The sequence below is a fragment of the Ostrea edulis genome, chromosome 1, assembly GCF_947568905.1.
Source record: "Ostrea edulis chromosome 1, xbOstEdul1.1, whole genome shotgun sequence".
NCBI lineage: Eukaryota > Metazoa > Mollusca > Bivalvia > Ostreida > Ostreidae > Ostrea > Ostrea edulis.
Genome location: NC_079164.1, coordinates 6,386,593 through 6,413,608, shown reverse-complemented (window position 1 = coordinate 6,413,608; position 27,016 = coordinate 6,386,593). Strand labels below are relative to the sequence as shown.

The window sequence follows — 27,016 nt, the reverse complement described above, 5'->3', positions numbered from 1 at the left end:
ATACAATAACTATTACAAGGAAGAACTATGCTTTTTGAGCTATTTATTGTATAAACAAAGCAATACACATGACTACAGTAGCGTGTTTACTATCATCATTTGTATACATATTCATAATTCAAAGAGAAAAATAATAGCTGCAAAAAAGTCACAATATATATATATATATATATAAATGTATTAAAATACGTATGATAACAAAATCCACTGAAAACATGGCACACATAAAATAGTTTTATGTGAAGTGTTTTTTGCAAATTGCTGTCAACTTTTTCTGCCTCTTCATTATGCTGAGACATTTGTAAAAACATCGAGAGCAGTTTCCGGGGTTGTCATTTTCTGAAATGTATATTAATAACACTGGCAAATAGAAACATGACATGAAAGATGTTGCTCGAATATTGTTCGTTCAAAGTCCTGTTTTGAAGAATTTGGGGATTTTTTTTCTAATCTGCCTTACCAGCCAGCGATTGATCCGATCCATGAAGAGAGATCGAAGAATCACTACTCTTTTTGTGTTCAGGGGTTGGTATTCGGCATTCAACTTTAGCATAGTCATCGTTTGTATCATTGCTTTCCTCTTTTGGGATGGCAAGCTTTGGCCTTTTAATGATGGAAATCATCGGAATCAGAGAGTCCGTTTCAGATTTATTGTCATCCCCAACGTCATCCGCAAGGTCACCCCCAACGTCAGGACATCGATTCTGGGAATCTTGGCTCTTGTTGTCGTCTTTCGACAAATCATAACCGTCGTCATCTTTACACGAAACGTTTGATAAACTTTTTTGTGACATTTTCTCAATTTTTGCAATTACGTCGTCTAGATTAGAATAGCCTTCCTCATTAGCGTCCTTTTCGTCGTCATGCATTTTACCTAGTGCGGTATACTCATTCTCGAATACATCTCGCACTGCTTTGCGATATTCATAATCTAATGCTTCAAGTGATGCGTCAGAAAACTTCAATTTGCCTCCTGTTTGAATCCTCACATATTCTACGAAATCTCGTGGTAAAGTCATCGAGTGAAAGTTTTTGGGGAGATTATAGGTGTCCGAATTCTTTAATTCAGACTCAAGGTCAGGAATCAGATTGTAAGGGTCCTCTTCTTTGTCACCGAGCGTAGCATAGGGATCCTCCGTCTCCCCCAATAAGGCGTAATCATCATAATCTCCCTTGCTTCCTCTACATTTAGAGTACACTTCATATGTCATGTAGTCATCTTTATGCTTGACAATCTCTAAATCCCTAAATAAACCAAGAACCCTGTTTTGTTCTGGTTTTCGAACTTTTCTGAAGATAAAATAAAATGACAGGTAAGAAATTGCGCTGAAACCGAAGGGGATACATGTTTACATATCAATATCCACTAACAATACAATCATTCAATTAAAACAAAACAGAGAGAGAAAGTAAACTGTGTTGGAAACAAACGATTAAGGAGGTACTCTACATCTTCATAATGGCTGACTTCCTTTTAAGACATGGGTGAAAATATAGATATCAATAATATTTGTCTATTCATTTAAAAGCATCGCTTAGCTGAGTAGTTCGGTAAGTTAGCATGTCGACTGAAATAAAAGGGAAAAACATGTCGACTGTTGAACTGTAGATCGCGGGTTTGAGTCCAACAGGACTTTTATTTTATTTTTCAGGTCGCTGTCTGTTAATACTGCATTTTTTGACTACATAAAGTAAATTTGGAGGTTTTCAATTAAGATATTGTTCATCCATATCAAACTTTTCATCCATATCAAATTTCTCTGGTGTAGCATACATCCTTAATTCTGGATTTCTATGGTCTCTCAGTGGAAACATTCCATGGGACTTTTGTAAGTTTGTAGATTAAAACAGTAACCAATACCTTTTCCATATAACGACTGCCAGCCAAGCGAGAGACACCACGAACAGGGTACCACCAACTGCTCCTAAAACTGAATTTCAAGATGTATTAGTCAATATTTTGTAGACCACCAATGTGGTATACGCTTCTTCAACTACCTATTGATCATAATAACCCCACCAATTAATCATTATAACCCCGCCTATTGATCTTGATCATTATAACTCCGTCTATTGGTCATCGAATGCTGTGATGAATTTGTTTGGTTTAGATTTGAAAATGTACATGCATGTATAGTTTAAACAAACTGATGGACGGACGGACGGACGGGTGGATTGGATGGACGGACAGATAAATAATTAAATAAATAGATAGATCGATCGATAGATAGATAGATAGATAGATATATAATTAGATAGATAGATTATATAGATAGATTAGATAGATAGATAATTATATATATATATATATATATAGAGAGAGAGAGAGAGAGAGAGAGAGAGAGAGAGAGAGAGAGAGAGATTAGATAGATAGATAGGTATTAGATAGATAGATAGGTAGATATATAGAAAGATAAATTAGATAGATAGATATATAGATAGGTATTAGATAGATAGATAGATAGATAGATAGATAAATTAGATGGACAGATAGATAGATAGATAGATAGATAGATAGATAGATAGATAGATAGATAAATAGATAGATATATAGATAATTAGATAGATAGATAGGTATTAGATAGATAATTAGATAGATAGATAATTAGATAGATAATTAGATAGATAAATAGATAGATAGATAATTATATAGATAGATAAATAATTAGATGGATAGATAATTAGATAGATAGATAGATAATTAGATAGATAGATAAATAGATAGATAGATAAATAGATATATTAGATGCTATAGTAGCTACATACTCCTCCACATTTTATCTGAGGGGTCGGATACCGTAACGACAGGCCCGCTAGGGTCCACAGGAGTTGGTTGCGGTTCCACTGAAAGCCATAATTCATGTTATCAATTACAATGCATTATCATACATCAATTCTGTGATCACATCTGATCTATTTTACATGTAAAATATTCAGAAACGGTAGTAAACACCTTTTTTGAATAAAAAATGCATTACAATGTCTGTATTCAACACGTTTAATGTTTGTTTCTTGACGAGATTATGACGATTTTGTTTGGCTGAAAAAATCGTTTGATTTCTGCATGAAAGAAAACCTGATTTTGGCTTCATGTTGCATATTGATACTTCGTATGAATTTGAAAATAGAATTATGTTTAATAATTAAACTCAATGTTTTAAAATATCTAAATGATGATTAAATGATAAGAAATGAATCTTATAATTCTTTTCTTGATGGAGGTATCATATGGAAAATTGGACGGAAAACTTTTTCATCAATACGCGTCCTATATTCCCTATGATACCGCCATCAAGAAATGAATTATAATATTAATTTCTTAATTCAATAGTTTAGGTTGTCTGAGTTGTAGTTTTGATGCTCGGGGATCTCCCTATTATAGGGGTTGTAAATGAGTTGTCAACTTCTTCAATCGTCATTAATAAATGAGAATTTTCAACCAACAATTCAATAAGTATTCTGTTGTTAATTATCAAGAAAAAATAACAAAGCTGCGAGACATGAGTAAACCCGCGAATAGTATTTTATATTCTTATAAAAATGGAGAGCATAAAAAGAATTATAAGATTAATTTCTTAGTTCAATGAAATTGAGTTTACACAAGCTAAAATCAATTATAGACATATGTTTGAAATGGGTGTTAATATAGTGAGACTTCAAATCTCATCCCAAACAACCATGTCATTACATCTTATATTTAGAATTTAGTGTAAGAACTGCTAGAAGCTATTTTGAAGCCAGTCACGTAATATTAAGTGCTATTTAAAACACTTATCTTGAGAGAAACCATAAATACCGGGTTTTTTAAAATACCAATTGTGCTGAATTTTGATAGTATTGTAAGTCTATAATGTTTTAGAATAGGTATGTGTACACATGGATTCATTCTATGCAATCACATCTAAGCTGTACATAGCTGGTATGAGCCTCACTATCGGAGAAGTCTTCCACACCTAGGGTGTGCATAACGGATATGAGCCTCACTATCGATGAAGATTTATACATCTTGGGTGTGCATAACGGATATGGGCCTCGCTATCGGTGAAGGGTGTGAATAACGAATATCAGTCTTGACTCATTATCAGTGGATATCGACAGGGGATGTTTACTCCTCCTAGGCACCTGATCCCGCCTCTGGTGTGTCTGCCTAACTATCTATTTTGTATTGCTTATATGAGTTATGAGATTGATCACTGTTCGTTATCTTCACCTTTCACCTTAGTTTGCAATTTACTGTTAACATGTTTAAAATATAGAAATAGTACACTCTTACAGTTATTAACGTCCAGTTCCATCGTGTAATTTCCACCTGTAACATCAAAGAATACCATGATATAACACGAAATACACATTTAATTACTTTAAATAATGTAGCATTGCTCTGAAACTTATTCATCAACGGTTCAAGAGTCAAATTCAAAGTTTGGAAACAAGATTCGCTCAAGTAAAAATTCCCATCGCCTGAAAGTACGACAGTTAAAAACATAATCAACATACGGTTACCCACCACCCCCACCACCCCACTGCACGCTCGACAAGGCTATGATTTAGAATAAAGAGATATACAATCTGTTTCATTGCTGTCCATTGTTCTGTTGTTTACGTGGAGTGTGATGTTGAGTGTACTGGTCTCAAACAAAGGCGGCATCGTCGTTGTTCCTGGGTCGTCGTCGGCTTCAGCGAGTCGGATGGCGTGTATTTTCTCGTGGAGTTTTACTTTTTCTGTTTCATAGCATATGTCTGGACTATTTTTGGCGTCGTCTGATATTATTTTATTCAAATACCACCACTCAGCACTTCAATGAAAACAAGTACAGTTATGTCCATACATATTTTATCTATTGAAACAATGAAAAGAATAAGATTGAAAATGCCATGCATCATTAATTATGTATTCCCTCTTAATATCGGTAGATGATTATCAGTTCAGGTATACAGTTACTACATGTAGGGCAGGTATTCAATTTTTAGTGCCGATGTTGTAGCATAGAATCCCCCCCCCTCCCGCATAGACCCCCCCCCCCCTCCCGGAAAAACGGGCCTGGGATAGACATTGCCCCCAGAAAGGTGAGCGTGACATAGAATTTCCTCCTACGAGGAATTAACCCGGGCCCAATTCCCCCATGGAAAAACTATTCGAGTAGAGAATTTCCCCCTAAATGACATTTTAGTTATGTATTCGTTTCCAGTTTTATTACCAGAATTCTCTTACTTATCTAGACCTAGGATTTTTTTTTTATTATTATTTTCTTTAACTTTGAGAAGGGTCTTGTGTATCACATTCATCATCTTGGTTTTTTATTTTTTAAGAAAATTATTCAAATCGTGCCATTATATATCAAAAATTCATTCAGACATCTCAAGTCTTGCCGTTATTCACTATTATCTAATGTTTGAAATAATGAAGTTGGGAAGAAGTTAATGTTGTTGTTTTTTAATTTAAAATTGTTCGTTATCTTCACCCTGCATTAACGGGAAATTTAAATTACTTTCATTTATACAGTACATCTATTTTACTTTCCAGATATTTTAATTTTATATCTTTTAGTCGACCTTTTACGAAAAATCCTAATGATATTGACCATCGCTAAAGTCTTTTGGGAAGCGTATTGTATTTACTATATGCAATTAAAGAATTCGGTGTGTAAATCCAACTTCAACATCAACAATTTTTTATCATAATCCGGAAACAGGAGAGGGAAATTCTATACAAGGGCGGTTTTTCCACCCAAGGGGGAGCTCTATACTGACTTTGTACATAGGGGGAAATTATATGCTGGGGCGCTTTTTCCTCCACGGGGGAAAATCTATCCCGGACCCGTTTTTCTAGGGGGTAGTCTATGCTACAAAACCGGCATTTGTATTTAGGTGTTTTAGGAGGTACTCTACACCGTTTAGGGAGAAGGTTATGCCTGCTGCCCGATCCCATTCACTTTGTGAATAAAATATAGTTTAAATAAAACACCGTTATAATGGCTGACATCCTTTTAAAACATGGATGAAAACATAAATATCAGCAATATTTCTCTATTCATTTACAATGTCATGACATAGCCGAGTAGCTCAGTAGGTTAGCACGTCGACTGATGAACTGTAGATCGCGGGTTCGAGTCCAGCAGGGCCTTTAAATTATTTCCATATTGTCTTTTACTATATTGCCATATTTCATCGTAGGAAACCCACGGTTGATTACGCTTCGTTCATCTCTCCATCATCCGTGGGTCCATTCATTCATACTCGCTCCTTCTCATGAATAATTAATGAGGCCATTTGATTGAGCGCTCATAGTACACCCTGAGCGAATTTGTCCAATCAACAAGATGCTTTTAGCCCAGTTTCGTTATGCAGTTCTTGTGATAGCAAAGTTAAGTTAATGCTACCTTTAAAACGAGAAGAGTTCCGTTACTATAACGATGACTTTGATTGGACGATATTTTTAAACATTTATTCATGAGAACAAGCGAGTAGGAATAAATGGACCCACGGGTGATGAAGAGAGGAATAAAGCGTAATCAACGCTTCCTACGATTAGTTTCTCACGATGGCCATATTCGAAAGACCCGCGACTTTTCTTTCAATGCTAGGAGCTTGGTGTAGGGGATGTCACTATCTACACCAACAGATATCGACACCCAAAAAACTGACCCAGCTGTAAACAATGACCAGATGTAAACAATGACCAGCTGTAAACAATAAACAGCTGTAAACGATGACCAGCTGTAAACAATAAACAGCTGTAAATAATGACCAGCTGTAAACAATAAACAGCTGTAAACAATGACCAGCTGTAAACAACAAACAGCTGTAAACAATAAACAGCTGTAAACAATGACCAGCTGACTATTTGTATCGTTATCACGGACAATTATCTTTTATCATAATATCAATATTTACGTTTTCAATTATAGCTTTTTATACAGTAATAATATGTATTTCCCCACGAATGCACCGAGAATTCCAATAGATTAGAAAGTACACAGCTAGCAGAGTTATAAAAAGGACTGAGAATTCCGATAGATTAGAGAGTAGACAGCTAGCAGAGTTATAGAAAGGACTGAGAATTCCGATAGATTAGACAGTAGACAGCTAGCAGAGTTATAGAAAGGACTGAGAATTCCTATAGATTAGAGAGTAGACAGCTAGCAGAGTTACAGAAAGGACTGAGAATTCCGATAGATTAGACAGTAGACAGCTAGCAGAGTTATAGAAAGGACCGAGAATTCCTATAGATTAGAATGTAGACAGCTAGCAGAGTTATAGAAAGGACTGAGAATTCCTATAGATTAGAATGTAGACAGCTAGCAGAGTTATAGAAAGGACTGAGAATTCCGATAGATTAGAAAATAGACAGCTAGCAGAGTTATAGAAAGGACTGAGAATTCCGATAGATTAGACAGTACACAGCTAGCAGAGTTATAGAAAGGACTGAGAATTCTGATAGATTAGAGAGTACACAGCTAGCAGAGTTATAGAAAGGACTGAGAATTCCGATAGATTAGAATGTAGACAGCTAGCAGAGTTATAGAAAGGACTGAGAATTCCGATAGATTAGACAGTACACAACTAGCAGAGTTATAGAAAGGACTGAGAATTCGGATAAATTAGAAAGTAGACAGCTAGCAGAGTTATAGAAAGGACTGAGAATTCGGATAAATTAGAAAGTAGACAGCTAGCAGAGTTATAGAAAGGACTGAGAATTCGGATAAATTAGAAAGTAGACAGCTAGCAGAGTTATAGAAAGGATTGAGAATTCGGATAAATTAGAAAGTAGACAGCTAGCAGAGTTATAGAAAGGACTGAGAATTCGGATAAATTAGAAAGTAGACAGCTAGCAGAGTTATAGAAAGGACTGAGAATTCGGATAAATTAGAAAGTAGACAGCTAGCAGAGTTATAGAAAGGATTGAGAATTCGGATAAATTAGAAAGTAGACAGCTAGCAGAGTAAGCCGATAGCTTAGAGAGTAGACAGCTAGCGTGTTTCATGAAATCTGCTGATGGGAAGCGTCTAAGTTCATACCGTCATGTATTTTCAAAACTGAAATTTATTTCTTAATAAATCTTTATTACGAGCAAGTGAAGATTACGAACAATGATCAATATCATAACTCCTAGAAATAATACAAAATTAAAGAGAAGGACAAACACGGATTCCTGGATATACCAGAGTTGGAATCTGGTTTCTAGAAGGAGTAAGCATTCCCTGTTGAACGGTCAATTCATGTTTCACGATCATTACAATCATTATTTATATTACAAGGAAAAGGTCGAATAAGTCGAAAGAACTTCTATCCAATCTTTTTGTAGGTGAAAGGTGAAGATAAGGAACAATGATATGTCTCATAAATCCCATAAGCAATTCAAAATAGATAGTTGGGAAAACACGGACCCTTGGACACACCAGAGGTGGTGATACAATAACATATGTCTAGTGGTACTTCACTTACAGATGGTGACGTCTCAATATGAGTGAAAGATCCTCGCTATTGGTGAAGTTTTTTTTAGTATTACAGACAAACAAATAGTCAATCATAATAGAACAAGTTCAACGCAAAAACAAATAATTCTGACGCGGCCGCCATGGATACGGAATCGGACCGGGACTTCCTGGTTCCGACACGAACTCCCTGACCACTAGGCCACTGCGACCAGAATTATCACGATATACTACTATTGGAGTTTTACGAAGAGGCTTACTTTTACAATCGATGGCTGACTTTTACAATTTAAAGGGACCAACTCCAAATAAAAAAAAAATGCAAAATTCAAAGACTTTACCGTATTCATTTGTTAAGGCCTTTGAGCAGGGATGAATTTTTATCGTGTCACACTTGTTGTGACATGGGGCCTAGGTTTTTCCAGTCTTATCGTGCCACACCTACTGTGACATGGGGCCTAGGTTTTTCCAGTCTTATCGTGCCACACCTACTGTGACATGGGACCTCGATTTTTACGGTCTCATCCGAAGGATCGTCCCATTTAGTCGCCACTTACGACAAGCAAGGGGTACTGAGGACCTATTATTATCCGGTTGTCCACGTGGTACGGCATTTCTAAAGGACAAGCACGTGTCAAATGCCTTTTCAAATGCTTTTTCGATAATGTACATAATATGCGAGTATACTAGGGAATAATCTATTTTCATGGGGGGCAATTTTCATGAGTCATTGATTTGTCACAAACATTGTTGATTCTACTGTGTATATTGATATACATGTATACAATTACACATCACTTATTTGTTGTCTTCACATTAGACCTAGAGATTCAACACGAAAGAGAAGAAAACAAGGACGTAACTTTTTTTGAAAATGGGAGGAAGGGGGTATGAAAAATATATATCTTTACAAGCCTACCCCCCCCCCCCAACTTTTTGGTCTAGTATAGAGCTGCCGTTCAAAGGTATGTGTGGGTGGGTGTTGCTTTGTTCCTAGGGAAGCCAGAATCCTAAGATGTGATATATAGAGAACTTTTAAGCTTTGAGGGCTGATGACACATTATTTAGAAATGCCAGGATAACTTGAGTTCCCCTGCTTACATTGAGCGCAATGTGGTACATTTATGATATACAGATTTCAACAGTCTCGATTGAAGTCAGCATTTCGCAAATTCTATGGTCGTTATAACGATCTAGTTCGTCAATACAACCTCGCATTGGGTCAAATGCTGTCTGACGTGTTTCATACCGATTGTTAAGCCGTTCTTGGCACACTGATTTTGACTGCAGATAACTCCATTTACCTGATCAGGATATGGGGCTCACGGCAGGTGTGACCGGTCAACAGGGGATGCTTACTCCTCCTAGGCACCTGATCCCACCTCTGGTGTGTCCAGGGGTCCGTGTTTGCCCAACTGTATATTTTGTATTGCTTGTAGGAGTTATGAGATTGATCACTGTTCGTTATCTTCACCTTGAATACAGAAAAACTTAAAACCTCTTTCTTTTTATGGCAATTTTCTGGGTACCTTTATGCATTTCTCAACTCGTCATTCGCAGTTAATGGGTTGTATTTGAATATCGATAAATTTAACTTAATAAAAAATCAAAACTAGTAGTGCATTGCGAAAGTGTCGAACAAATGTAGAAAGAATCTTTCGGTCCCATTTCTGTAGTTGGAGTTGATCCCTTTAAATTGTAAGTCAGCCGTCGATTGTAAAAGTAAGCCTCTTCGTAAAACTCCATTAGTACCTATTACACTAGTACCGGTATACAACTATGTTCCTACTTACTCGCAAAGGTCATATCCATATTTCACCTGCATTTCGTAAAACAGGCTAAAGTTTAAGTCGGTTCGTTCTGGGATGGATGAACACGCCGAAGGATAGCCTACAAACACAAAGATTTCGTTAATTCTCGATAATTCTTGTTAATTCTCGTTAATTCTTGTTAATTCTTGTTATTAATTGAATGTGGTGCAGCTGTATAACTATTGTTATGTATCACTAAATTAATCAGCAAATACCAAAACTAATTCATGAAAAAGTGAAAACATTTCAATGAATATGTGTTGATATGTCTTTTAAAAAATACGAGGGGCTCGTATATGTTAAAGTTTGCGCCTAAATCAAACCGACATCTTTCCTCCAGATCAGTTTTCGTGTCAAAATATAAAATCAGTATGTTTGTCGCAGATTACAATTTTACCAAACAATTGGCTTTAACCTGATGTCGGAACATTTAAAAGAAAGAGAAGAATTTACCCATGAAGCTTCATCTAAAATTTATGGGAAAAGCACAAAGCTGCTGAAGGGGTGAAATCAATCGGAACTCCTTCAATGTAGATGTCGAGTGCGCGAGACATTCGGGGAGTTCCGGTTGGGGGTGAAATATGATGGGGAAATATGATGTTTGAGAGGGAGATATGAAGTTTTATCATCCCTGGCACGTGACTGTCTAAACCAATCAGATTACGCGTTGCATACAATTCTCATACTGAGGTATAATAATAAACAATATTGTTATCATATTCAATCACAAAGCACGAGGCATTAAACAGTATTATTACATTGGTCGCGTTGTTTTTCCGTCAGGTTTCCAGGTACTAGTTGTACAACAATGGATCGAATAATCTTATTCTTCTTGTTGTTGGCGCAGTTGACCTTTTCTCCCCCAACTGTATTTATTATGTCTAGTTCAATACGCAGGCATTCAATGTACAGCGCAATCTTTCTGCAAAACCAAAATATACAAACAATCACAAACTATTTTAAAAATCCATAATCTATTTCCCGAAATATTACTAAAGATCCTTCGTAGGCAAGTCTGGGGACCCTCTGTTACGGAACAAGTCGATATTATTTTTCAAGCCCAAAATTGTGTTTCTATCAATCTCTGCAATTAAACTTTCAAAGCACCACAGTATAATTGTTCAAATATAACTGGCCTTCAATCCCTATGATATCTATTGCAGATATACACCTGTATACTGTAGATTTCTTATTTTACGCGATTACTTAATATGGAGAAATTACTAGTAGACGTCAATTTGCGAGAACATGAATTCGCGAGTAGATCATGAAGTCGCGAGTGGACTGTAGATCAAGAGTTTTTATATGTATTGCAGGAATATAAGTATAAAAGCGAATAATTATATTTGCGAGTGATGCGTTTGAAATCTTTGCGAAATTACGCTATAATAAATTTCTCGCGTATTTAGGAATCTACATTACATGTAACCCCGGAAGTAATATAATCGGAATGGAATTAGTAAAAAACTCACCTACAGTCTTCGCTGTCTTTGGATATCTTACAAGACCCCAATTTAGCTGCAGCATCTAAGCGAGCTTTTTCGTAACATCTGTTTTCTAAAGATATTTTCATTTCTAATTATTACATCAACATGAAATACGAGACAACATGATGCGACAATCCTCACCTTTAATATCATTATTGCATGTAAATATTACAGTAATCCAGAACCACTGGATATCATTATTGCAGGTAAATATTACAGTAATCCAGAACCACTGGATATCATTATTGCAGGTAAATATTACAGTAATCCAGAACCATTTTAAAACCAAAATTAACAAGAACTGAATAAGGCAATGCAGCTTTTTTTTTTTACATACAGTAAACCAACAGAAACACATGAAATACCACAGATGGGAACCATACAAGGCTCTGCATATCTACTGGTGTAGGTGGCAGGCAGACACCAGGCTTCGTCGCGGTCAAAGTTTCTACAGAAATTCTCCCTAGCTGATGTGAAGGCGTCGTAATTCTGTATATTGGGAGTTTGGTCGTCCCACGGCTGGCACAGGTAAGTGTCGTTAGTCGTGTTTCGGTACCCCGTGTATAGCTTCCCAGGTATTCTGCAATCTGAACCAAAATAAGAAAACTGCAAAAGGTATTCAGGAATAGAAGTTTATACAAAGAGTGTTCTCCAGTAACAAACTTCCTTATCTATTTCCAAATTTAGAGTATTCCTAATTTTCTTTCCTTTTTTTACAACGTTTATCAAGTACTTGCAAATGACATAAATAAACGTGCACAAGTAACTTCAAACCAACGTATTTGATGTATGTTACAAGTTTATATCCATACAAACGTTCCGAAGATTTGCGTTAATGTTAAATGTTGAGAAAGAGACATTCCTAAGATTTGAGTTAATGTTAAATATTCACTAGACATTTCTAAGATTTACATTAATGTTAAGTATTCAGAAAGAGACATTTCTAAGATTTGAGATGATGTTAAATGTTCAGGAGACATTCCTAAGATTTGACTTGATGTTAAATGTTCACTAGACATTTCTAAGATTTGCGTTAATGTTTAATATTCACTAAACATTCCTAAGATTTGAGTTAATGTTAATTGTTCAGAAAGAGACATTCCTAAGATTTGCGTTAATGTTAAATATTCACTAAACATTCCTAAGATTTGAGTTAGTGTTAATTGTTCAGAAAGAGACATTCCTAAGATTTGAGCTAATGTTAAATGTTCATTAAACATTCCTAAGATTTGACTTGATGTTAAATGTTCACTAGACATTTCTAAGATTTGCGTTAATGTTAAATGTTCAGAAAGAGACATTCCTAAGATTTGACTTGATGTTAAATGTTCACTAGACATTTCTAAGATTTGCGTTAATGTTAAATATTCACTAAACATTCCTAAGATTTGAGTTAATGTTAAATGTTCAGAAGGAGATATTCCTAAGGTATGAGTTAATGTTAAATGTTCAGAAGGAGACATACCTAAGATTTGAGCTAATGTTAAATGTTCAGAAGAAGACATTCCTTACCTAAGATATAGGAAACCCCTTCGTCCTGACCAGATTCCCCAACGAGTCTGAAATCTGCTGAACCATTCCGCGGAAATTTAGATCCACCACTTTTCCTGGCTAAAGAAGAAATCAATTCAATTGTAAACACCATGTTAATGTAATCTACTTTCAAATGTATAAACATGTAAATAAAGTTCTAAGTCTATCTTGCATGGAGTTCAATCCAAAGATACATGGATGTATTTGGATTCAATTTGTAATTGTATTTACACTTTCATAAAAGTCAAAACAAAACATCACCGCACATTTAAAGATTTAATAGCATGTCGTTCTTTTTCAAGTAATGAGGTACTGCTTACGATCTAATGTGTCAGAAAGCATAGTATCACCACCTACAAATAAGAATTAAAATTCAGTCCACAATAAACTATAATTCCAAATCTACCACACTCCTAAAACACGAAACACGACAGTTTATAAATGTTAACCATGGTCAATCAAAGTTTAATAATGTTATACGGTAGTTTTTCAATGTATCAACGTTTTCTCTATAAAATGATTTTTATTCTATAATTGATATGCAAAGTATCAAAATCTTCACTATGTATTATCAAAGTTAATCAAACTATGGCATATTTCGTTTTGTTATTCAAAGTAGCAAAACTGATATAATTATAGTAAATTTAATTTTCAAATTATTTATCATTTGACATTTTCAAGGCAATCTTCGATTTTTTTTAGGCTAATTAAACATAAGAGGTCCACATACTATATAGGTCACCTGAGTATTACTGGTATTGTAGTTAAAAGTACTTGTACAAAGTATCACATGTCTCAAACTATGAATTCTATGATAATTTCCTGCTCTGCATACCTAAGCTAATTTGTAATATTCAGCAGCAGTATAAAACAAGCTAATTTGTAATATTCAGCAGCAGTATAAAACAAGCTAATTTCTAATATTCAGCAGCAGTGTACAACAAGCTAATTTCTAATATTCAGCAGCAGTATACAACAAGCTAATTTCTAATATTCAGCAGCAGTTTAAATCTAGATGATTTTTAAAAACACAAAGGTCCCCAAAAGTACCCATACTCATAAAATATTTTACATACTTATCATATATGTTATATTAGCATTAGATGACGATTTCGACCGACCCTAAAGTCAGAACCTCGGGGTTGCGAAATTCACAATTAGTACATTTCCTTTTTCTTTTCCTAAATATACACTTAGTTTTTATTCAGTATCAGCAACATTAAGGAAGAAGTCTTTCAAATGATCTAGACAATAATCGCTATGATGTTTTGGCCTCACCTTGGAACCACAACCCTTACCCCTGGGACCATAAACGTTACAATTTTACTAAAGGATTACGTATTACTTTGAAATATCAATTTAGTATCAACAGAATGAAAGAAAATGATGTTTATACATCCACACTATATGACACGTTTGGCCCGGCCCTGGAGTCGGAGCTTGTACCCCGTGGATTTACAATTTTTATAGTGGTCTTCCTGGTCCACATCACTATGCACTTAGTTTTTCTTTCAGATATGCGGTTGTAGAGAAGATAGTTTTTGAATATTGGTCAATTTTGGGAAATGTATGATCTACCCTTAACGCCTCGGTGATGTAGGAGTCCTAAAATTTACAATTTCTGCCCCCCCCCCCCTTGTTCCAAAGACGATTCATACCAAATTTAAAAAGAATCTAAACAACTTTTACCGAGACGATAGAAATGTTCAGTCGGTAATGCTCAACGCACGGCGGACGATGACGAACGCAGACCAATTGCAGAAGGTCACCGGAGTGACTCAAGTGACCTAAAGGTTAAGAAAACATGTGAATCTCCCAGGAAAGGAATAAGACTTCGGTTTTTACCAGATTTCAAAGATACAATTTTATGAAGTGTCGATCGTAGAATAAAATGGGTTTCTACAAATAAAAGCATCACGAAAGGCGAAGTTAACGAACAGTGATCAATCTCACCCGTGTGAAGTACAGTACTTACATTTTTCGCTGGGCAGTCCCAGGTTAACAAGCAGTAGTTCTGACTGAAAGATCTGGATTACCTCCCTCTTATTGTCCACAGAAAACGTCACATCTTCCACAGTCATCAGACTGGAGATCTTACAGTTTGTATACCACACTAAATTCCTTACAAACAGAAAATAAATCAGTAAAAACAACATATGTATATATATTTCAGTTTGTATACCTCACTAAATTCCTTACAAACATAAGAAAAACAATCTATAGGTACAGCATATATATATGTGTGTGTGTGTGTGTGTGTGCGTGTGTGCGTGCGTGCGTGCGTGCGTGCGTGTGTGTGTATTCTTTATGAAGACGTCCATATGAATTAGTACCAACTACCTTTACCAAGCATATACTCCAACTCATTTACAATGTCAAGCATATACTCCAACTCATTTACAATGTCAATTGTAGAATGCACTCTGACCTGCAGAATTCGCTCTCTGAGGAAGGAGATAAAACAGCCGCCATGTACTCTTTGTTACAGACGTCAGTCACCACACGCTTCTCTCGAAACAGATGTTTTGGTGTAGTACCTTCCAAATATAGGAAAACATCAAGTGAAGAAAACAAACAGTAATCAATCACATATCTCTTATAAAGGTGAAGATAACAAACAGTGATCAATCTCATAACTCCTCTAAAAGATTAAGAAAACGAACAGTGATCAATTTCATAACTCCTATAAAAGGTGAAGGAAACAAACAGTGATCAATCTCATAACTCCTATAAAAGGTGAAGAAAACAAACAGTGATCAATCTCATAACTCCTATAAAAGGTGAAGAAAACAGTGATCAATCTCATAACTCCTACAAAAGATGAAGATAACGAACAGTGATCAATCTCATAACTCATATAAAAGGTAAAGATAACGAACAGTGATCAATCTCAGAAATGTTATAAAGATTATGATATTAAGAAAAAAGGCAAAAACAGACCCCTGGACACACATGTTGTGATTGAGATTGTACATACATAATTAATAAGTTACTGCTTGTATGTAGGCTTTGTCGTTCCTGCTTCTTAGAAAATAAAAGTAGATTTCTCTCAATCCTTCCTTGTTCTCTAATGTCTATGTTTAGCTTATGTAAAAAGGCGTTTTCATTCATACTGGAGACAGCGTGAATACCACGATATCATTATTATGTTCCCCTTATGTCTACAATGCCTCTGTAATCTGAATATGAGCCGCCCATGCCCCCAATAATGATATGCCTAAAGTTTGAGAAAATTGTAACATGAAGCCCAATCGAAGTAAGGAAAGCTATATGCTTACAGGGTAGAAACTTCCGGAATGTTGTGTTAGAGCTCAATATCGCTGCGCGCAGTAACCGGAAGGTGCTAGGGCATTCTATTCCTCTCTTCCACAATATTTCACGTAAAGCCCCCATGATTGCCGTCAATATCCTATGATAATAGTCATTTTAATTGGGTTCAGTATTTAAATCAACTGATCATAATAGAGCCATACAATCATAGAATACTAATGCTATAGAGCATACTGATACAACAAAATGTATTATTCTAATATTACACTTCCAATCTACCAATGAAAGTTACATTCATTTCAAATATTCCTCTTCGTGTTTTACATTATTCATTATAGTTTTCAAGACAAAAATATAGACATAAAAACTGACATGTACACTAAAGAATTGCGAAGAATTACAACATGTTTTCTGTTATATTCACTAAAGTAAAAGACATAATACATTTATACCATTATTTAAAACATTTTGGTAATTACTAACTTGCAGTTGTCATCATCAGCTTTGACGTTCCCAACCATTCCGCAATCGCTCTTCAGTGACGTTTTGTTATAGATATCCAACGTGTCGTATTGGTAACAAAAATCCTCTACAATGGATTACAGGCATATGTCAAGGTGAATTTCTAAGCCCTTGCTTTTTTATTTTTTGCATTATGATCGTATCATTTTGCACCCGTTTAGTTGAAAATGAATGTATGAAAAGTCCATATGAAACGTGTTTTTTTTTTTTTTTGGTGCTAAATAAATTTTCGTGACATTTACGATACAATTGACTGGCATCCTATCTCGTTAATACAAAAAATTGAGGTATATTTGTTCGGATATTTGTTCATTATCTTCACCTTTCTTTACAAGGTCTGCTTAAGAGTTAGAATATTTTGATTGATTCCACGCACAAGTACTCTGAAGTTGAAATAAAAAATATGCTAGAGTTCTTCATTGACAATATCTCCGTGGTCTTTGGTGATCAGGTCTTCCAGCAGTCTGTTGGAACTCCCATGGGCACGAATTGTGCTCTTTTGTTAGCTGACCTGTTTCTATATTCACATGAAGCAAAATTTATTCAAAAACTTCTACGTGAGAAGAAAAAATCTCTCGCTGTGACCTTCAATTCGACATTTAGATATATCGATGACGTTTTGTCTATTAACAATAATAGCTTTCATCCATATGTAGATTTGATATATCCCTGTGAGTTCGATATAAAGGACACCACAGAGTCGTCCACTTCTGCTTCATACTTAGATATTTTATTGAAAGTAGACATTAACGGCAAACTGACAACTCAACTGTATGACAAACGGGATGATTTCAGCTTCTCCATCGTCAACTTCCCACATTTATGTAGCAATATTCCATTATCACCTGCATATGGTGTTTAAATATCTCAACTGATTCGATATGCAAGAGCTTGTTCTGCGTATAGTCAGTTTTTAAATCGAGGTAAGCTACTGACAAACAAGTTGATGGTACAGGGGGTTTCAACAGTCTCGATTGAAATCAGCATTTCGCAAATTCTATGGTCGTTATAACGATCTAGTTCGTCAATACAACCTCGCATTGGGTCAAATGCTGTCTGACGTGTTTCATGCCGATTGATAAGCCGTTCTTGGCACACAGATTTTGACTGCGGATGCCTTCTTTACCTGATCAGGATATCGGGCTCACGGCGGGTGTGACCGGTCAACAGGGGATGATGCTTACTCCTCCTAGGCACCTGATCCCACCTCTGGTGTGTCCAGGGGTCCGTGTTTGCCCAACTATCTATTTTGTATTGCTTATAGGAGTTATAAGATTGATCACTGTTCGTTATCTTCACCTTGCATTAATCACTATTCGTTATCTTCACTTTTTCATCTTGACTAGAATGATGGCTTTTAGCATTTAGAAATTCACTTAACAATGATTTAAACCTATGACTTATATGACATTGCGAATTATGAGCAAGGTTCCCCGATTTGTCTGTGATGTTAAGCAGAAGACAAAATAAAACTATTTCATTATGAATTTCAATCAATACCACATCTAGTCACGTTGCATTTTTCCCATTTCACGGTGTTTTCCATCGTGAGACACCAGGGATCTTCAATTTCAAAGTTTCGGCAGTAGTTTTTTTCAGCCTGGCTAAAAGCTCCGTACAAGTGCGAGTGGGGCACTTGGCTGTCCCAGGGCTGGCAGGCACGTCCACTGGCAGTGACATTCACAGTTCCCTGATACAGCTGTCCAGGATTCCGGCAGTCTGGTCAAACCAAAATTATTAAATGATAAACAGATAAAACAGGCAAATATACTGAAATGCATTTCATTTCACTCTCTAAGAATATAGACTTTCCATCAAGAACACGTACAGGAATGTGTGCTGCTTCCCAGGTGATACCATATCTCTCTACTTTGATTTATATGATTTATCCTGCTGAACGCAGCAATTATGGGTTCAATAATCAGAATCATCAAATTATTGCAGATAAAGAATATAAACTACTGCAGTATGTTGATGATACTCTAATATTACTAGACGAATCAAAACTTTTTTTCTGAAATCAGTTCTTTCCATGGTTTACCAATATTCATAGTAGTAAGTTGTCTGGTTTGAAATCAAACTAAAATGAAACACGATGTGTTAAAAGTGGATAACTAGCCATGAAAATTGTTGATGAAGTAATGAAAATTATTTTCTTTGATGATGTAATGAAAATTGTTGATGAAGTAATGAAAATTGTTAATAACGAGGATGTGAACTGCACCGTTTCACGCAGAGGTAAAGCGATTCAGTTTGCAACCCCGTGTATTTTCAAAAGATAAATATATTTCTTATATTAACATTCTACACTGATGTCTGTGGGAATTCCTTTCCTTTGAATTAGACGAACTCTATTCATCAAAATTCATACTAGTATTGTTTACAACTGCAGCACGTTTATGAGGAAATGTCAACCATTCTAACATCAAAGGCAAAAACATTGGAAATGTCAATTTAAAAATCTATCCAATTTTACGAATATATCTTGAATGGATATATCAAATGCATTGTTACGAAAAATTATTGAATGTGATATTGTCTTTTAAACTTGCTCGATCTGGTATCATGATTTTTGATAAAAATAGATGGGGGGAAAACGTGTATTCTACGAACATTGGTATCAAACTTGTGTAAAAGAACCACGTGGGGATCCGGGTTAGAATACATCCTCAGTACCCCTTGCTTGTCGTAAGAGGTGCCTAAATGTGGCGGTCCTTCGGAAGAGACCACAACAATCGAAGTCCCATGTCACAGTAGGCCTGACATGATAAAGATCCCTCCCTGCTCAATGGCGACAAACGCCGAGCATAGGCCTAATTTTTCCAGCCCTTCATCGGAAATGGTGGCATCTCCATATGAGTGAAAGTTTCTCAAGAGGGACGTTAAACAATACACACAATGGGTAAAAGATATATCACCCCTGGATCAAAATTGTAGTGATGATGACATCTGCAGTACAATCAGTTTGTCTACATCATTTACTGTTTTTTATGATGTTGTGAACCCTCTGAAAAACACTAAATGTTATGTTTAACAAATGAAATATCTGGATTACTCGTTTTTTCATCTAACTGTTCTGAAAGTCATATAGATAAATATAAATATTTTATTGCTCTAATGATATTGATAGTATTGCCAAACTATTTGGTGTAAACCAAAGACCGTGACTAAATATATGTCAATTATTGGTTTACAACTCTAGGGTTCATAGCGGGTGTATATTTGCATTTCTACGAAAACCTATTCATTCTCTTATATGCTGATGACACTATATTATTTGCCGAATCACCTGAAAAGTTGCAGAACGCTCTAAATTGCTTTGAGAATTATTGTGATTTCTGGAAATTAAACATCAATGGAAATAAAACTAAAATTATGATATTTGGCAAGGGACACACAAATAAGAGTTACCTCTCCTCCGTTTACCTGATCGGGATATAGGGTTCACGGCGAGTGTGACCGGTCTCTGGTGTGTCCATGGGTCCGTGTTTGCCCAACTATCTATTTTGTATTGCATGTAGGAGTTATGAGATTGATCACTGTTCGTTATCTTCACCTTGCATATGGTGGTTTCAATTTAGAAGTTGTAGACAGTTCCAAATATCTTGGTGTAATATTTTCAAATTCCGAAAGTTTAAAAATTAAGATAAAAGAAGAATTTGATAAAGCTACAAGAGCAATGTTTAACGTCATCGCAAGATGTAAAGAATACAGCTTATATATAGATTGTCAGTTGGACGTATTCGACAAATTAATAAACAACCAATATTATTATACGAGATATGGGGTGTCACAAATAACATATTTATTGAAAAATAGCATTTAAAATTCTGTAAATATATACTGAGTTTGAGTACTAAGACAACACATGGAATGATATATGGGGAACTTAGGAGAAACCCTCTGTTGTCAAGGAAAATGTGGACCTTACGTAGCTCTTATAATTTCATTAGGATAAAACTTGGTCTCATGGTAATGTTCATTTGTTGAATCAATGTTTCTCCACTTTATACATAGTAATATAAAAATATTTATTCCTGTACATGTTGTATATGCAGTATTCTGTATTTTCCAACCTCCTCTCTGTAATGTATAACTGTACATGTTGTATATGCAGTATTCTGTATTTTCCAACCTCCCCTCTGTAATGTATGACTGTACATGTTGTATATGCAGTATTCTGTATTTTCCAACCTCTTCTCTGTAATGTATGACTGTACATGTTGTATATGCAGTATTCTGTATTTTCCAACCTCTTCACTGTAATGTATGACTGTACATGTTGTATATGCAGTATTCTGTATTTTCCAACCTCTTCACTGTAATGTATGACTGTACATTTATGAGAATAAAGCATTGATTGATGTGACTGGTCGACAGGGGATGCTTACTACTCCTAGGCACCTGATCATCTGGTATGTCCAACGCGTCTGCCCAACTTCTTGCTTACAGGAGTTAGGAGATTGATCACTGTTCGTTATCCTCACCTTTTCATGTTGAACGAGGTCGATGGAAAACATGTGACATCCAAATTAGATAGTTGTAATATAAAATTGTAAATCGTAAATATTGCTGAGCACAGATACAAAGTGGTACTAAAATATGGTGAATATGTTGTAAAAGTTATCTAGAATAAATGACTCGTTCTGGGAATACATATACACATGAAGGAATACAGCGGAATAATATATCCACACTGGTTAAAAGAAAAAAAATTAGTTGACATAAAGTTTATTACAACTCAGATGTTCTAGTCGCTAGATTGTCTGAGGTTTGTGATAGTTTAAGTCTCATATTGTACATTGTTTAGAATCATACAGGAAGATGTCATACACCAGTAACTTCCTTTAACTATGAAAGAAAGGAGCTTCTATACTATCGTTATACTATCGCATATTACAAAAATTCATGTATAAGAAAAATCAGATTTATGTCAATAGTTGAATGATGTAGAGGATGTAAACTGCTTCATTGAGTTTATATAAATGTGTATCTATTTTAGAGACAATTGCTAGAATAACCATTTATTTCAAAACGGATGAAAATGAAAACTAAATTTTTGTTTTTATAAAATGAACACAAGGTACTGTGTATAACCGTGTAGAAAGAACAGCGATCAATCTCACGACTTTGTATAAGAAATACAATTAGAGAGGTGGGCAAACACGGATCTCGGGGTATAAAACAGGTGGGGACAGGTGCTAAGGAGAAGTAAGCATACCCTACCAAGAACGGCTTAACAATCGGTATGAAACACGTCAGACAGCATTTGACCCAATGACAGGTTGTATTGGCAAACTAGATCGTTATAACGACCATAGAATTTGCGAAATGCTGACTTTGAACGAGACTGTAGAAAACCCTGTAAGATCAACTTGTTTGTCAGTAGCCTGGATGTAATTCACTTCCCTGATTTCTCAATGAAGTCCAAAAACAGTGAGAAAATTTTGTGTAGAGTTATATAGAGATGGATAATATATTTGAATTTCAATGTTTGAGTATCACAGAAAATTTACAAATCACTTCTTTTTGGGGAATTACCAAGAACTAAGCCAAAAACAAAGACATGAATAGATAAACTCATGCATCCAATTTTAAAAAGCGTACGTGTATGTGCATGTATGGTAAAACTCTAAGATGATGCATATACACAGAGTGCTGCACACTTATTGATGCATACGTATGTTATGTAGGAATATAACCTCCTCAAAAAGGGGGGAGTCATAGGCGTAGCTTGGGTTCGATTATTACCGAGGCAGGGGGTCTGGGGGGCTGCGCCCCCCAGAAGCTATCGACATTTTAACAACGTAAAAGGTATTTTTTTTTTACCGAGGCAGCTGCCTCGGTTGCCTCAATGGAAGCTACGCCACTGGGAGTAAAGCAAGTCAGGAAGTTTGTGTTTGCCTTGTGAATTAGGTCAAATCAGATTTATAACAAATATTTTATTCGTTAGTGGAGATGTCTTCTGGACAGTTGATATCAAGTTTAGTACAAGTCATATCCTCAATCCATTAAAATAATAATGGCGATATATGTTGTCTGGAAATAGGTCACATGCTCATTGACAGCATTGCATGATGATTTCCGGTCGAGTAGTACAATTCACAAGGTTTTAGGGAAGAACAGTGTTATGCCCTTATTGAGTTACCTTCTTTGAAATAAGTAATACACAACATTGGAAACTGACTCACCGCATCTGAGATCACGCTGCTGAAGTTTGGTAAATGATCTCCCTTGTACCGAAGAGGGGGCGCTACATGTTAATGGCGCATTTCTTGTGGTTGGAGTCAATGAAATACTGTAGTATTTATGGAAGTCCAAGAACCAGCTCATTCGGCAGTCACAAAGCAGGGGATTGTTCGTCAGGATTCTGTGTATAGTGAAATAATGAACAAAGACGGTATTGCAATCTGTGATAAGTAATAAAGGGCGTTGTTCTGATATAATTAAGACATGGCGGACGTTCCACAAGGGTTATATCATGAAAAAGTAAAAGAATAAATAACATTAACTTCATACTTGTCATTTTATTCATTGCATATATCTATTCATATAACCGTTAAATTCGCCCAGAATAGCTTACATTTTCGTCAGTTTTGGTAGATCAAGGAACGAGTTTTTCTCCAATGTTTTGATTCTGTTGTTAGCCAGATTTCTGAAAAGATTGTGACGATTACTCAACTTAATTATCTCTATCGCTTTCCATTTTAAATCAATTTACTCTTCAATGAACCTCGATGTAAAAATCAACTCACATTGTGTCAACTTGTCTCAGATTTTCGAACGTTCCCGTTGCGATCTTTGTAAGTGCGTTATTGTTAAGCAATCTGCAATGTAAAATACCAAAAACTTTTCAATTAACACATATTTTACCTTAAAAGAATTATATATATATAAAGCACAGAAAATTTCACTTTATTTGGATATCCACTTCCGCTGCTACCCGGGGTTGAACTCACGACCTGCGGAAGTAAATCTCCTAGCAGCGTGTAACCAGCGCGCTATACCGCTCGACCATCTAGGCAAGACAAAAAAAAGCTTTCGATGACGATGGAATTCTCGCCACGCTGTCACACGCTACACGGTCATTGAGAATGGAAATGGGATACAGTTATTTAACGTACATTTAAGAGGATCATACATGATACACATTGCATTCGAAAGCACAGAAATAGCAATGAACTCTTAAATGAACATAACTGCCCTAAGTGAGGAAATATTTAATATAAAGCACTGAAAATTTCACTTTATTTGGATACCCACTTCCGCCCCTACCCGGGGTTGAACTCACGACCTGCGGAACCAAACTCCTAGCAGCACGGTCATTGAGAATGGAAATGGGATACAGTTATTTAACGTACATTTAAGAGGATCATACATGATACACATTGCATTCGAAATATTTTATATAAAGCACAGAAATAGCAATATATATATATATATATATATATATATATATATATATATATATATATGAGATTTTATTCACACATATTTTTTTCAATGTTTTCTTACTAATAAAAGATTTTTTTTCTACAGCAAAGTTGACAACGCCGTAATGAGTGTGGATCCAAAAATGGTGACGACGTCATTGTTATTTATAAATGAGAATACGATCTGTTTATGCTTTACCATCATCTGGACAGTCCACTTACATTTCCGAGGTATCCCGTGGTATGTCGACGGGTACATCATCAGCTCCTCTCCCGGAACAGTTGTATTGTGTCCGATTGTTTTTAAATTCCTTCCTGTTGCACGTTAGACCTTTGGACAGGTGAAAGGACGCGGTGAAGGTGAGGATGACGTGAATCAGGTCAAGGTAGAGCGCCCTGGGTCTGTGTTTATCCATAGCAGCACTTTTCTAGACGACTGTCCGCGCCGACTGGTGAGAGCTAGCTATGGAATCCAATATAAGAAGACTTTGTCGATATAATCATGATGTGTGTCACGTGGCTCTAATTCAAACGAAGTCACGTGATTTGGAGTTAAACTAACACTTCTTTGTAAGTTAGAGGATTTAGTAAGGAAACCATTCTTCCTCAGAATCGACGTTGTCAGAATTGACTTCATTCTTTAAGATTTCTGGCCGCGACAGACCTACACTGTAAGTCGTTAAAACAGGCAGTGACAGTTCCATCGCCAAACACTCGGCATCAGGTGTGAATGTCAGAGGTCCTCGGAGATGACCTCAAAAACATATGTCCCGTGTCACAGTAGGTGTGGCCCGCTCTAGAACCCTCACTGCTCAATGGCTGTAAGCGTCGAGCATAGGCTTAAATTTGAAGCTCTTCACCGATCTTGATGACGTCTCCATATCCGTGAAAAATTCTTGAGAAGGACGTTAATCAATATACGATTACTCAGAAGCGTCGTTATTATAATCGACCCCCTCTTCAAGATTACTCTAGCGTATTTATTGATACGAAGTTTAAAAAATGATTTTTTATGAAAGGTGTTCATATTATTTGGTACTTTATCCTGTTAATGAATATTCTTAGACGATAATTAGAACATTACTTACGAAGGTTTGGAAGAATCATGTAAGATGTCGTCTGTTATTGTTCCTGGAGTTTTCATTGTTAAGCTCGGCAGCCTAATCAGTGCGCCATCACTGTTTCATATAACAAAGAGAGATTTGATGCGTAACACTGTCACTTACTATCTTCGGGAAACATCTTAAGATCAAACAAAACTCAAAATAAACATCTTTTTTTCTCATTATATATCCAGAACAAAACTCTCTATATAATCGTTTCTATTCCTCATTATATACCAAGAACAAAACTTCTATATAATCATTTCTATTCCACGCTATATATCCAGAACAAAACTTCTATATAATCATATATATTTGTAACAAATTGTACCTTGTTCATTTTTTTCCCCACATCAATCTAAATTCAGATAAAATCAATAAACTATTGTGTCCTTCATATTGAAAGTGATATATATTTGAATTTTCTTCTCTGATTTTTCCTATAGTAATTTTTAAAGTAAATATTGGATAATTTCTTTTCAATAAAGGCGTCCTAAGCGTACTGTACGAGCTTCTCGACACAGTCCGCACTAAACTGTATGTGTCAAATTTAAAAATTTAAATCGATCATTCAATCCTTAATTTCTCCTGTGAAATTTAAAGAAAGCTAAAACGAAAGAAAGTAAGATCGAGAAGCAAAATTTCAAATATACTACACGAGTCGACATACAACGTTTGAAAGGAGCTACATGGTGTGGCGGCGGAAGGAATTTTAGTATTTAAGAAATACCTAACTGTATGCAATAAACCCAATCAAAAAAGTATTAAAATGGCATCGGCATACGACTTATGACATTCAAAATCAATACCGATCTTACCATTACCCTGTGTATAAAAATCACAATGATGCAGCTGATAACCCTACACGTAGTCTAGGCAGGAAATCAATCCGCACAAATTAATGCATAGTGACCACACCCTCAGAACCATAACATCATTTTTGTTAGAAAGACGCCTTATGTGAAATTTCATTCCTAAAATTTGAACTACGTATTTCACGTAGTGACCTTAAACTTTAACCTCAAAATAAAACAAAATTCATTCCTAATTCATACTATTCATGTCAAATTTCAACACCAAATTTCGAATGGTATTAAGAGATCTGTACGCTAAGATGTTACAGACAGACCGACAGTTCTGCTACATGCTATTATCAAACATGGAGAATTATAACCTCAGAGTCCGTAAACATACATATAAAAAGTGAAAATAACGAACGGTGACCAATCTGATAAATCCTATAAAGAATACGAAATTAAAGGGAAAGGCAACCCTAACCACATATTTGCTTTTATGAATAAAGTATTACTTACTGATATCGTAAATGACAGTCTTTAACAACAAAAATCCTTGATTAACAATTAAATCAATATTAATCTATCATGTATTTTAAATTACCCGCCGCTAAGAGAGTGGCAATTG

General features: G+C 35.6%; 1 protein-coding gene across 1 annotated transcript; it reads right to left on the bottom strand.

Annotated features, from left to right (window-relative positions):
- Nucleotides 1-73: 73 nt before the first annotated feature.
- Nucleotides 74-24,968, bottom strand: LOC125664725 (uncharacterized). Its single transcript, XM_056152430.1, has 21 exons — nt 24,714-24,968; nt 23,814-23,885; nt 23,642-23,713; nt 23,250-23,428; nt 18,559-18,777; nt 17,020-17,125; nt 16,545-16,675; nt 15,695-15,803; nt 15,242-15,387; nt 13,587-13,619; nt 13,246-13,344; nt 12,099-12,320; nt 11,719-11,803; nt 11,005-11,168; nt 10,229-10,325; nt 4,567-4,796; nt 4,274-4,309; nt 2,767-2,844; nt 1,862-1,931; nt 461-1,290; nt 74-339 (listed from the first exon to the last, which is right to left on the bottom strand). Exons 1-21 carry the CDS (start codon nt 24,905-24,907, stop codon nt 236-238), a joined length of 3,276 nt encoding a protein of 1,091 aa, XP_056008405.1. The 5' UTR covers nt 24,908-24,968; the 3' UTR covers nt 74-235.
- Between the last annotated feature and the right edge of the window lie 2,048 nt (nt 24,969-27,016).

Bases quoted from the DNA above. Each gene is read 5' to 3' on its own strand.
- LOC125664725 (XM_056152430.1), bottom strand. From the start codon at position 24,907: ATGGATAAACACAGACCCAGGGCGCTCTACCTTGACCTGATTCACGTC. The intron at 17,126-18,558 runs GTATTGATTGAA...AATCCATTGTAG, and splicing joins ATGCAACGTGACTAGATGTG to AGGATTTTTGTTACCAATAC. The intron at 11,804-12,098 runs GTATTTCATGTG...AAATATCTTTAG, and splicing joins TTGTATGGTTCCCATCTGTG to AAAACAGATGTTACGAAAAA.